The sequence below is a fragment of the Mobula hypostoma genome, chromosome 20, assembly GCF_963921235.1.
Source record: "Mobula hypostoma chromosome 20, sMobHyp1.1, whole genome shotgun sequence".
In the NCBI taxonomy this organism is placed as follows: domain Eukaryota; kingdom Metazoa; phylum Chordata; class Chondrichthyes; order Myliobatiformes; family Myliobatidae; genus Mobula; species Mobula hypostoma.
The window spans coordinates 35,933,659-35,946,731 of record NC_086116.1 but is presented as its reverse complement, the minus strand read 5'-3'; the positions used below and the strand labels follow the sequence as shown (position 1 = coordinate 35,946,731).

The 13,073-nt window shown below is 46.4% G+C and overlaps 1 protein-coding gene across 9 annotated transcripts in view; it reads right to left on the bottom strand.

The window, feature by feature from the left end:
• Positions 1-13,073, bottom strand: part of sema3d (sema domain, immunoglobulin domain (Ig), short basic domain, secreted, (semaphorin) 3D) — a 270,876-nt gene that overhangs the window by 61,215 nt on the left and 196,588 nt on the right. For all 9 annotated transcript variants that reach the window (XM_063072672.1, XM_063072668.1, XM_063072670.1 and 6 more), the window contains one exon: positions 1,300-1,414. In XM_063072672.1, coding sequence (XP_062928742.1) covers positions 1,300-1,414 — 115 coding nt within the window. The remainder of the gene's footprint in view (positions 1-1,299; positions 1,415-13,073) is intronic.

Below are 13,073 nucleotides of genomic sequence, written 5' to 3'. Positions count from 1 at the left end.
GATAGATTTGGTTCAAAGACTGATATGGCTGGTATTATTTTTTTCACATTAACTGATTGATGACTCAGAAAACACTTGGAGCCATTCTGCTAACATTTTAATTCTGAACCTATCAAGGTCGGGGTTGAGACAAGCAAAACAACCAATGAAGGACTTTCATCACTACAATTGGAATCCGTCTATTACTGTCACATGGACCAAGATACATTGAAAAGCTTGTCTTGCATACTGTTCATACAGATCTGATCATTACACAGGTGGAACAAGGTAAAACAATAACAGAATGCAGAATAAAGTTTAACAGTTACTGAGAAAATGCAGTGCAGGCAGACAATAGGGTGTAATGAGGTAGATTGTGGGGTCAAGAGTCTGTCTTATCAGAGACTCCTTTTATGCTCTGTTGAAACGAGGTCAAGAATTTCATTTGGCTCCCAATGGGGTTTAGAAGAAACCCATGACCAAGTTCAAAGTTCAAAGTATGCATTCTATATACAACCTTGAAATTCATCTTCTCGCAGACAGCCACAAAACAAAGAAACCCAATAGAACCCATTTTTAAAAATCCACACAACAAAGACCATCAAACATCCAATGTATCAAAACAAGAAAAATAAATTGTGCAAACAACTAAAAAGTAAACAAATAACACAGAGAATATGAAATGCAGAGACCCCGAAAGTGAGTCCGTAGTCACAGATCCATTTTAGCATCGAGGTGGGTGAAGCCAGTGCAATAACCGTTCCTGAACCTGTGGAACCCAAGACGCCTGCACTGCCCCGCTGACAGTAGTAGCAAGAAGAGAGGGAGATCAGCACAACGCAGGCAAATGGCACTGAATATCTGTTCGTTCTTCTGCTCTCATCCTTGAAGATTTTAATCTTGCTCAATGCTTTAATCAGTGCAGAATAATGAAGCTGACCACTGGTTTGTGTTCGCCATCGGGCAACAACGTAGCGTCCACCTCTAGTGATCCCTAGCGATGGCCACCCTGGCTGAACCTGCACTCTCGAGAGTCTCGTTTGCCAAGTCCCCCAGGAAATCACAAAAGCGCCAGATCGTTTAGTCGGCTCAAAAGCACATCCTTAAAAGAGAAATGACAGGCTGCAGACTGCAGCAAGTGTAGTTCAGAAGTATATCTACCAGAGTACCTAGTTTTGTGAGCTGTCTGGAACATATCGCTGGTGGTCTTGCATGTTCAACGTTCCCCACACCACAGCCATCAAACAGACCTCTCGTACCTCACTAATGTTCTGCACAACAACATGATAAACCAAGTCCCGTAGTGGGAAGGATACCTACGTAATTCATCAAAATAGGTGTCCACTCCATCAGGACCCGGGACGGAACACACCAGGCGAGCTTTCAGGAACGTGGTCCACTTGTTGATGAGGCTTCGCTGTCCCCCAGCATCGTTCTGTAAATCAGGAAGGAGGCAGATTATAAACTTCAGAGAACTTGTTCTGAAGTGTTACCCTCAGTTGACAAGCACAGGTGAGAGTCCTTCCCAGTCAGAACAGGTTTTGATCCACTGGGATTTGGAATTATCAACCCAAATCCAGCATAAACCTGATTCTGATTCGTGTCTTTATTGTGGTGGACTGAGAGTGGGAAGGGAGTAGGTAGAGGGGAATCATGGTTGGGAAAAGGGGAAGGGAGAGGGGAGGAAGCAGGAAGTACCAGAGAGACATTCTTACGCTCAATAAACCAATCGTTCGGAATCAAATGACCTTGCCAGGTGCCTCAGGGCTGGGAGTGACTCCACCCAAGCCAACCCCCCCCCCGCCCCATCCTGGCACTCCTTCTCTGCCACTTGTCCCACACCCCTCCCACCACACCCCACCCTTGCCATTCCCACCATCCTTTGCTTCTGCCAGATTTACAAACTGACTCTCCACTCCGCAAATACTGTACTGTGCAAAAGTCTTAGACACGGTAGCTATAGTCATAGTCATACTTTATTGATCCCGGGGGAAATTGGTTTTCATTACAGTTGCACCATAAATAATTAAATAGTAATATGTAAATTATGCCAGGAAATAAGTCCAGGACCAGTCTATTGGCTCAGGATGTCTGACCCTCTAAGGGAGGAGTTGTAAAGTTTGATGGCCACAGGCAGGAATGACTTCCTATGACGCTCTGTGTTGCATCTCGGTGGAATGAATCTCTGGCTGAATGTACTCCTGTGTCCACCCAGTACATTATGTAGTGGATGGGAGACATTGTCCAAGATGGCATGCAACTTGGACAGCATTCTCTTTTCAGACACCACCGTCAGAGAGTCCAGTTCCATCCCCACAACATCACTGACCTTACGAATGAGTTTGTTGATTCTGTTGGTGTCTGCTACCCTCAGCCTGCTGCCCCAGCACACATCAGCAAACATGATCGCACTGGCCACCACAGACTCGTAGAATATATATATGTGTCTAAGAATTTTATTGATGTTGAGTGCAAAGTTGTTGTTACAACATTAAGAAGCAAAGCACTGCGACCTTCCTAGCCTTTAGACGAGACTGTCTTTGGCTTCCAACGGAAAAACTCATTCACTAGCCCAGATTGTTTGAATAAATGGGCCAAGAACTCATTGGTTCCCAGTGGGGGGGGTTGGTGAGAGGGGTTCTGGGCGTTCTCTGTGACACCATCTCATTATATTAGGGTTATAAAGATCTGTCTGCTTATGAGAATCAAACCGACATCAGTGTCTTCGGCTTCCCGTCTTTGCAGCTTGTTAAATCAATTTATTTTTATTAATGTTCAGCCAGAAAAAGATCTAAATGCTATTCTTGGAGCTAACATTGATTGAGAATATAGATATTGCCAAAGTTGAAGGGGCACACGGCCTTCAAAGAGATCAAAGGATTAAATTAATAGAGTTTTGTATTGCTCATTAATGCTTTGTTCATTAACCTTTGACTGCACAAGAAACCACTGATTCAGTGAAAAGTTTTGTAGTAAATTTCTCGTAAGGCCAATGGGTTAATCACCTCCTGTAGTACGTTGGTGCACACACCATCCTGACAGTTAAAATTCCTCATTTATTAACTTGCTCCCATAAACAATAAGGCTGAGTATTCTTTTCATCAAAAAAAAACACCAGTTAACCCTTCATGTACCAACTGATGCTCAATTGTGACAGTGTAGCCATTGCTTGCAATATAGCATTAGAACTTCAAGGAATCTGCTGGGGGAATCCAATGGGTTGAGCAGCATTGGGGAAAGGAGTTGTTGACATTTCAGGTTGAAGCCCTGGATCAGAATATTTCTCCATCCCTGCCATATCTGCTCTCAAGATGAGGCTTTCTGCTCTCAGACATCAGAAATGTCCACCTTTCTCAGGAAGCCTGGCTTTCCTTCTGTACTGATCAACGGAGCCCAATCTTGCATTTCCTCTCTCGTACCTCTGCTCTCACCCCACTTCCTTCCAAACAGTGTCCTGAGGCAGGTTCGACCCAAAATATTGGCAATTCCTTTCCTCCTACAGATGCTGCTCGACCCAATGAGTTCCTCCAGCTGAGATTGTCTGCCTCTAGACTCCGGTATCTGAGGTCACCTATGTCTCTCCAGTCCTAGATCTTGATATCTGAGAAAACACTATACAGAAAACTCTGTGAGAAGCCAGTGTTCAATATAAAACACTGTTGTCAGGGGCCTCTGTAAGGTCAACGTTGCAAGTAATGAGACTCCTGTTACCGTCACTCAGCTCTGATGGACAGGCCAAATTGTTCGTATATGCAACACCCACTGTCATGGGAAGGGATCACCAGCCTTGAGAGAACAATAGGTTCATCACACCTGGAGCTACCTTCCACTTCAACTCAGACATGTGCAACACCTAGATTTACCTGGATGCACAAATCTCTACCAATCTGATCAACACGGTTCAGGGGTCAGAATATGCAGGCAACAGATGCTGCGGCTGTTATCCAGACACAGCCCTTTGGACAAAGCCACAGGAAGTCATCAGGAGGTAATGTTGGGAACTGGGTAAATGTCTATTACCCAGAGTGCACTTTACTCCCCACGTCCTTCACAACTCCTTTGAACCTGTTTCATTGCATTGTAGAAAATAATGGTGAACAACCTCCCCTCAATCCTCAAGTAATTAGACTGCTGGACAGTCAGGCTTGTTGACAGATGTTTATGCCTGGGACGGAATTCAACAGAGTTTAAGAAAAAACATCGAAAATAATTACCGTGTAAGAGTTAGTTTCTGCTCAATCTACAACATTTTGCCCCCCCCCCCCCGAGCCTGTGGTGAGAACTGCATTCACGTGCAGTATCTATTAGCATTTCAGCAGTTGTGATAGATTCCCACCAGTGATAGGCTCCACCAGAGTACAAACCAGTGATAGGTCCCCAAGAGTGTACGAACAGATAATTGAAGCCTGGTGGTACGTACTTTCATATTTTTGTATCTTATGTCTGATGGGAGAGAGGAGAAGAGAGACTGTCCGGGATAGGGGGGATCTTTGATGACACTGGCTGCTTTACTGAGGCAATGAGAAGTGTAGACAGAGTCTGTGGAGAGGAGGCAGGTTCCTGTGAAGTGTATGATGACCGTGAACCCATTAACACTACAGTACTTTGTCATTCCTCTTTTCCATTATTTATTTTTGTAGCTTACAGCAATTTCTATGTATTGCACGATACTGCAGCCACAAAATAACAAATCTCACAATAAATGTCAGTGATAATAAATCTAATTCTGATTCTGAAGTTTTAGTTAATGTTTTAACCACATTGGAAACAAGAGCTCTCATTTCCACTACAGACTGAACTCATCAACAGCGTTTTGGGACGCGTTACCAGTTGAAACACTGCCACGGTCCCTATTCCTGTTCACCAACTTCCTGAGCCTGATGGGAACGTTTGAAGCTGGTAGAGGAACCAAGCAACACACTGGGATGTCACTGCACCCGGCGTGGGAGTCACAGTACAACGCTCTCAGACTTTGCATAGGCCGGAGCGGAACTTTGTGTACAATTCTGGTCACCACCTCAAGGAAGGAGTGAAATCAATAAGACAAGTCGTTTCATTTTCTATTTATGGGCTATTTGTGGCTTCTGTACACATCATTCTCTTCCTGATGAAAGCCAAGGACAAAACCTTCAGCATTTACCAGCAGAGGGAGACAATTCCCGAACAGTGAGATGGAGGGTGGGGGCGGGGGATGGAGAACAGCAGTGAGCAGTCTGGTATGGGTGTAACTATCAGTCAGTGTGGTAGGAAGAGTGGTGAGTTGGAGAAAAGAGTAAGTGGAGGTGGGGTGGGGGTATGAGGGTTTTAGGTGAGGGATGAGTATGGCAGATATCCATGGGGATTGAGGTTGGAGGGTGCGGTGGAGGGTGGAGGGTAAGGAAGGAGAATGAGAATGGAGAGTGAGGGTGGAGAGTGAGGATGGAGGGTGGGGGATGATGGTGAGAGGTGAGGGTGGACAGTGAGGGTGGAGTGGGGATGGAGAGTGAGGAAGGAGATTGAGGGAGGAGAGTGGAGACAGGAAAGTGAGGATGAGAGTGAGTGTGGAGAGTGATGATAGAGGGTGGGGGTGGGAGTGGAGAGTGAAGATAGAGAGTGAGGAAGGAGAGTGAGTGTGGAGGGTGAGGAAGGAAGGTGAGGATGAAGAGTGAGGAGGGAGAATGAGGATGGAGGGTGAAGATACAGAATGAGGAAAGAGATTGAGACTGGACGGCGAAGATGGAGAGTGAGGGTGGTGTGAGGATGGAGCGCGAGTAAGAAGATTAAGGAAGGAGAGTGGAGGGTCGAAAGTGAGGATGAGAGTGAGGGTGGAGAGTGAGGATGAAGAGTTGGGGTTGAGGGTGGGGGATAGGGGTGAGAGGTGAGGGTGGAGGATGCAGGCAATGACAGAGGGACAGGCTGGTGGACAAAGCCCTGGGTCCATATCTGATGAGAATGTCTGTGTTAGTCTCCCACTGGCTTTGTATTTCTCTCTGCTCAGGTGAGCGGCTGTAAATCGAGCTGTTTATTGTCGGAGTGGACCTGATTGAAAATAATTACCCCATTGGACTTAATCCATCTCTGTTTGTTCAGTTTATCGTTCACTCAGAGAACGCCACCGCCCGCTTCACCGGCTGGTGAAAGAAGCAGAGCTTTGGCACCAATCTCTCTGTTCAGTCCACCCCGAACAATACCGCACACAGGCTTATCGCCACCAATGATCTCTGCAGACAGCTATTCTCTCAGTACAGAGCAGAGCTTCATACACTGTGACATTGCATTACCCTCCGGATACCCCAGCCCCTACCCCCCGCCCACATTCGAAAGATGTAGGGGTCAGGGTTAATGAGCTGTGGGCATGCTAGCGTGCTACACTTGTCGGCTGAGCCCATGCCATTCTGACCGCGTTGGTCATTGGCGCAAATGATACATTTCCCTGCGACGTTTTGATGCGCCGATGTAAGTGTGACAAATAAAACTAATCTAATCACTGTAAAGTATCAGTTATTGATCATTTTATTGGTTTAACACCTGTGATTTAAACTTCTCTTGTCTATTGGCTGGTGCACAATACACAATGAAATTCATTGTGTGAGCACACGCTGACACACATACATACACGCACGCATCGCGAACAGGGAGAGTGAGAGAGAGAGACAGACACACACACACACACACACACACACACTCACTTAATCAATGAGAATGATTGAAGTGAATGCTTAAACTCCTGTCAGATGACATGCCATAGAAGATATTTTCTGCAGATAGCAGAATGTGTTTGCTTCTGTTTACAGATACATATCGGCACAGTGTAAATAACATTACATTGCCCAAAAGCAATTTATTTTAAAAATGGACCACACATTCGGTAAAATTCCTCCACAGCAGAAACGCCTCTCTAACCCACTGCCGTACAACAGAGTGCCTCAGAGCACTCGGCGCGGCTGGCCCTGATATTAGATTTCAAAGTGAGAGGTGTTAGCCCCGAGTCAGTGACATGCCATCCTGCCGGGTTTCGCCGCTCCAGCGCCGCAGATACATTGGCAGGACAAACAAATGGATTTGTCAGAGTGGTTTGATGTGTCTCCGCACGCTGAACATCTGAAGGGCTGAGATGTAAATCCTCCGGGCTATCCGGATAGGTTTCTCCTTTCAGAAACCGACTGACAGGCTGTTGCACTGTGGTTTTAGACAGGGTAGGACAAGATGTCAGCAAGTCCTGCCAGAGGTCTGCATTGAAGCAGCTGGATAGGATGGTAGAGGAAATATCAGAATCGGGTTTAATATCACTGGCATATGTCATGAAATGTGTTGTTTGCAGCAGCAGTACATTATAATTCAAAATGCTATAAATTACTATCAGAAATATGTTTAAAAGTTAAATTAAGGAGTGCGAAAAGAGACCAATAAAATAGTAAGGTAGTGTTCATACGTTCATTTTCCATTCAGAACATCTGTAAATGCACATGTTGAACCTTGAAGTAAAGGGGAAGAAGCTGTTCCTCAAATGCTGAGTGTGTGCCTTCAGGCTCCTGTACCTCCCCCTTGATGGTAGCAATCAGAAGAGGGCATGTCTAGGGTGATGGGGGCCCTTGATGATAGGCGCTGCCTTTTTGAGGCATCGCCTTCTGGCGGTGTCCTCGGTGCTGGGAAGGCTAGTTCACACATGATGGAGCTGTCTGAGTTTGCAAATTTCTGCAGTTTTTTTCTGACCCTGGGCAGTGGCCTCTGCATACCAGATGGTGATGCAGCCAGTTCGAATGCTCTCCACAGAACACCTATGGAAATCTGTGAGAGTCTTTACGAGAAACTAACACTGAGTGGCCACTTTATTATGTGCACCTCTACGCCTGCCAGTTAATGTACTGTAAGTATCTAATCAGTCAATCACATGGCAGCAACTCAATGCATTAAAGCATGCAGGCTTGGTCAAGAAGTCCGGTTGTTGATCAGGTCAAACATCAGAATAGGGAAGAAATGTGATCTAAGTGAGTTTGATCATGAAGTGATTGTTGGTGCCAGATGGGGTGACTTGAGTATCACAGAAACTGCTGATCTGGGATTTTCATGTACAACAGTCTCTAGAGTTTACAGAGAATGGTGTGAAAAACAAAAAACATCCAGTGAGAGGCAGTTCCGTGGGTGAAAAATGCCTTGTTAATGAGAGAGGTTAGAGGAAAATTGCCAGACTGGTTCAAGCTGACAGGAAGATGACAATAACTCAAATAACCAGAAGTTACAACAGTGGTGTGCAGAAGAACATCTGTAAATGCACGACATGTTGAACTTTGAAGTGAATGGGCTACAGCAGCAGAAGACCACAGACATACATTCAGTGGCCACTGAATGAGGTGCAGAAGGTATCAAATAGGGTGCCTGTGAGTGTACAGGATGATGGCAAGAAAAGGCCATTCAACTTGCACATTTACTCAATATGATCTGGTTCATCCTCTTTCATTGTACCACCTTCCCTGTCTCTCCCTACATCCCACTATCCCATGTCCCAGCTTCCCTGTCTCTCCCTACACCCCACTGTCCCACGAGTCCCAGTTTCAGTATGCTGGATGAACTCAGCAGGTCGGACAGCATCAGTTAGAAACGATGAGTCGACGTTTCGGGCCGGAACCCTTCATCAGGACTGAAGAATGAAAGATGGGGAAGGATTTGAAGAATGCTTGTAGCTTCAGTTGAAAGACCAGTAATTTGAAAGGCAAAGGGGTGGGGGAGGGGAAGCATGACGTCATAGCCCTGAAAACAATGAGTAGTAGAAGGAGGCGGAACCATGAGGGAGCTGGGGGAGGGGGTAGAGTGAAATAGGGATAGAGGAAGGGAGGGGGAGGAATTACCAGAAGTTGGAGAATTCTATGTTCATACCAAGGGGCTGGAGACTACCTAGACGGTATATGAGGTGTTGCTCCTCCAACCTGAGTTTAGCCTCATCATGACAGTAGAGGAGGCCATGTATGGACATATCTGAATGGGAATGGCAAGCAGAGTTGAAGTGAGTGGCTACCGGGAGATCCTGTCTGTTTTGGCGGACGGAGCAGAGGTGCTCGACGAAGCGGTTCCCCAATCTGTGTCGGGTTTCACCGATGTAGAGGAGGCTGCACCGGGAGCACCGGATGCAATAGATGACCCCAACAGACTCACAAGTGAAGTGTTGCCTCACCTGGAAGGACTGTTTGGGACCCTGAATGGTTGCAAGAGATGAGGTGTAGGGACAGGTGTAGCACTTACACTTACAGGGATAAGTGCCGGGTGGGAGATCAGTGGGGATGGACGTGCGGATAAGGGAGCCACGGAGGGACCGATCCCTCCAGAAAGTGGAGAGGGGTGGAGAGGGAAAGATGTGCTTAGTGGTGGGGTCCTGTTGAAGGTGGCGGAAGTTGCGGAGGATAATGTGCTGGATCCGGAGGCTGGTGAGGTGGTAAGGACAAGGGGAACTCTGGCCCTGTTGTGGTTTTGCGGGAGGATAGAGTGAGGGCCGAAGTGCGGGAAATGGAGGAGATGTGGGTGAGTGCATCATTGATGACGGCAGAAGGGAAACCACGATCCTTAAAGAAAGAGGACATTTGAGATGTCCTGGAATGGGTAGCCTCATCCTCGGAGCAGATGCGGCGGAGATGGAGGAACTGGGAATAGGGAATAGCATTTGATCGGTCCCTCCATGACTCCCTTATCCGCACGTCCATCCCCACTGATCTCCCACCCGGCACTTATCCCTGTAAGCATAAGTGCTACACCTGTCCCTACACCTCATCTCTTGCAACCATTCAGGGCCCCAAGCAGTCCTTCCAGGTGAGGCAACACTTCACTTGTGAGTCTGTTGGGGTCATCTATTGCATCCAGTGCTCCCGGCGCAGCCTCATCTACATCGGTGAAACCCGACGCAGATTGGGGGACCACTTCCTCAAGCACCTCCACTCCGTCTGCCACAACAGACAGGATCTCCCGGTAGCCACCCACTTCAACTCTGCTTGCCATTCCCATTCAGATACATCCATACATGGCCTCCTCTACTGCCATGATGAGACTAAATTCAGGTTGGAGGAGCAACAACTCATATACCGTCTAGGTAGTCTCCAACCCCTTGGTATGAACATAGAATTCTCCAACTTCTGGTAATTCCTCCCCCTCCCTTCCTCTATCTCTATTTCACTCTGCCCCCTCCCCTAGCTCCCTCATGGTTCCGCCTCCTTCTACTACTATCCATTGTTTTCAGGGCTATGACGTCAATGCTTCCCCTCCCCCACCCCTTTGTCTTTCAAATTACTGGTCTTTCAACTGAAGCTACAAGCATTCTTCAAATCCTTCCCCATCTTTCATTCTTCAGTCCTGACGAAGTGTTCTGTCTCGAAACGTCGACTCATCGTTTCTAGCTGGTGCTGCCCGACCTGCTGACTTCATCCAGCATACTGAAAGTGTTGCTTTGATCACAGCATCTGCAGATTATTTTGTGTTGACCCACGAGTCCCAGTTCCCCTGTCTCTCCCTACATCCCACTGTCCCACAGGGGCCACCCTGAGTCCTGAGGTTAGAACATCCAAGAGGCTGCAGAGAGTCATGTACACAGCTCTATCTACCACAGGTACGGTCCTTCCCAACACTGACAGCATCTACAAGAAGATGGGAGCTATCAACAAGTGTCCACCTACCATCCAGGCCAAGCCATCTTCTCACGGCTACCATCGAACAGGAGGTACAGAAGCCTGAAGTCCCAAACCACCAAGGTCTTGAATAAACTTGCACAACACTAATCCTACCAGAGCAACAGAACACGTACAGACCACCACTTGCACTACCACGCACATTTCTCTGCTTGTGTCTCCCTTGTACTAAAGTTTTGATTTAACACAGCTTTTCTTTCTCTCTGTTTTCTTCAATAATATACTTAGGCAAGTTTATTTGTATTGCAGTTTTAAGTCTCGATTTAAAAGAGCTTAAGATTGGGGCAGACTTCACATCATTTGGAAGGTTATTCCGGAAGTGTGGAGCATAGTAGCTAAAAGCTGCTTCACCGTGTTTAGTTTTGACCCTGGGGACCCACCGCAGACGACCTGAGAGCTTGGGAGGTTCATAACGCAGCACGAGATCAGAGATGTATTTTGGCCCGAGACCATTCAGTGCTTTATAAACCAGTAGTAATATTTTAAAGTCAGTCCTCTGATGGACAGGAAGCCAGTGTTATGATCTGAGAACTGGAGTGATGAGTTCTACTTTCTTGGTCTCAGTGAGGACGTTCTGACCCTAGTGGCAGCGTTCTGAATGAGCTGCAGCCGGCCAAGAGATTTTTTCACAGAGATCTGTGAAAATGCCATTGCAGTAGTCAAGCCTACTAAAGATAAATGCCATGGACGAGTTTTTCTAGATCTTGCTACGACATAAGCCCTTTCACTCTCGCTATATTTTTAAGATGGTATTAGGGTGACTTTGGAATCGTCTTAATGTGGCAGTTAAAACTTAAGGCAGAGTCCATCACAACACCAAGGTTTCTGGCTTGTTTTGTGGTCTATAATAACAGGGATTCTAAATAAGCCACTGACTTTTAATCATTCTCTTTTAGCACCACAAACAATTATTTCAGTTTTTTTTTAATTTGAGGAAATTTTGGCACATCCAATCAGTGATTTGTTCATTACAGTTTTTTTTAGTGATTGTATGGGATCATACTCACTTATATGACACTGTTATATGACATTGTTATATAAATCTGTGTGTCACCTGCATAAATATGGCAAGATGTTTTGTTGCTTACCATGACCTTAGCTAGAAGGAGCACATATATGTTAAACAGAAGAGGCCTGAATATCGACCTTTGAGGCATTCCACATATCATTTTTGTTTGGTCAGATATTTAGCTACCAATCAATGCAAAGTAGTCCCAGTCCTGTACATGATTTAAACCACTTTAGGACTGTCCCACCCAGTTTTCCACTCCGTCCAGTAATATGCCATAATTAACTGTGTCAAAAGCAGCATCAAGATCCAGTAAAACCAAAAATGAAGTTTTACCAACACACATCAAAGTTGCTGGTGAACGCAACAGGTCAGGCAGCATCTGTAGGAAGGGGTACAGTCGACATTTCAGGCCGAGACCCTTCGTCAGGACTAACTGAAGGAAGTGTGAGTAAGGGATTTGAAAGCTGGAGGGGGAGGGGGAGATGCAAAATGATAGGAGAAGACAGGAGGGGGAGGGATGGAGCCGAGAGCTGGACAGGTGATAGGCAAAAGGGGATACGAGAGGATCATGGGACAGGAAGTCCGGGAAGAAAGACGGGGGCGGGGGGGTACCCAGAGGATGGGCAAGAGGTATATTCAGAGGGACAGAGGGAGAAAAAGGAGAGTGAGAGGAAGAATGTATGCATAAAAATAAGTAACAGATGGGGTACAAAGCGGAGGTGGGGCCTTAGCGGAAGTTAGAGAAGTCGATGTTCATGCCATCAGGTTGGAGGCTACCCAGACGGAATATAAGCCTGGCCTGCTGCGTTCACCAGCAACTTTGATGTGTGTTGCTTGAATTTCCAGCATCTGCAGAATTCCTGTTGTTTGAATGAAATTTTACCATCATCACGGGTTAAGTGGATGTCATTTACTTAATCCCATCACCCCTACTGGGGCCAAGGCTGCCAACAGCAGCTCATCAGAACCCTCTCTCCAGGGCCAGTCTCTCACTTTGTCTCCAGGTATAGTCCATCTTCTTGCTGTATTCTTCTCACAGGGATGAGCTCTTCTGAGCTTCTGTTGGTGTTTTTGTAGTTCTGGGCTTTTACGGGATGGGTTTGCTAGTTCCATAGCCAATGCTCCTCTTTTCACAGCCAGGCATGAGATGGTCCATAGCAGAGGTCTTGAGTAACATATTGTCTGTATAATTTATTTAAAATTTATGTATAATTAATGTTCTGTGTGTCATTTGTTCCCCTGTGTCTGTGATGCTGCTGTTCACAGGTTTGTCATTGTACCTGCACCTGTACTGAACCTATGCACAGAACAATAGTCAATAAACTCAGCTCTCAAAGGAACCTTGGAGCTTAGCATCAGCCTTTCTCAAGGAGAGATACTTCCAACAGTCTGAGTCCCAGGAAGGGCTGGGTCCAGAAGGCGAGTGCAGATGGGGA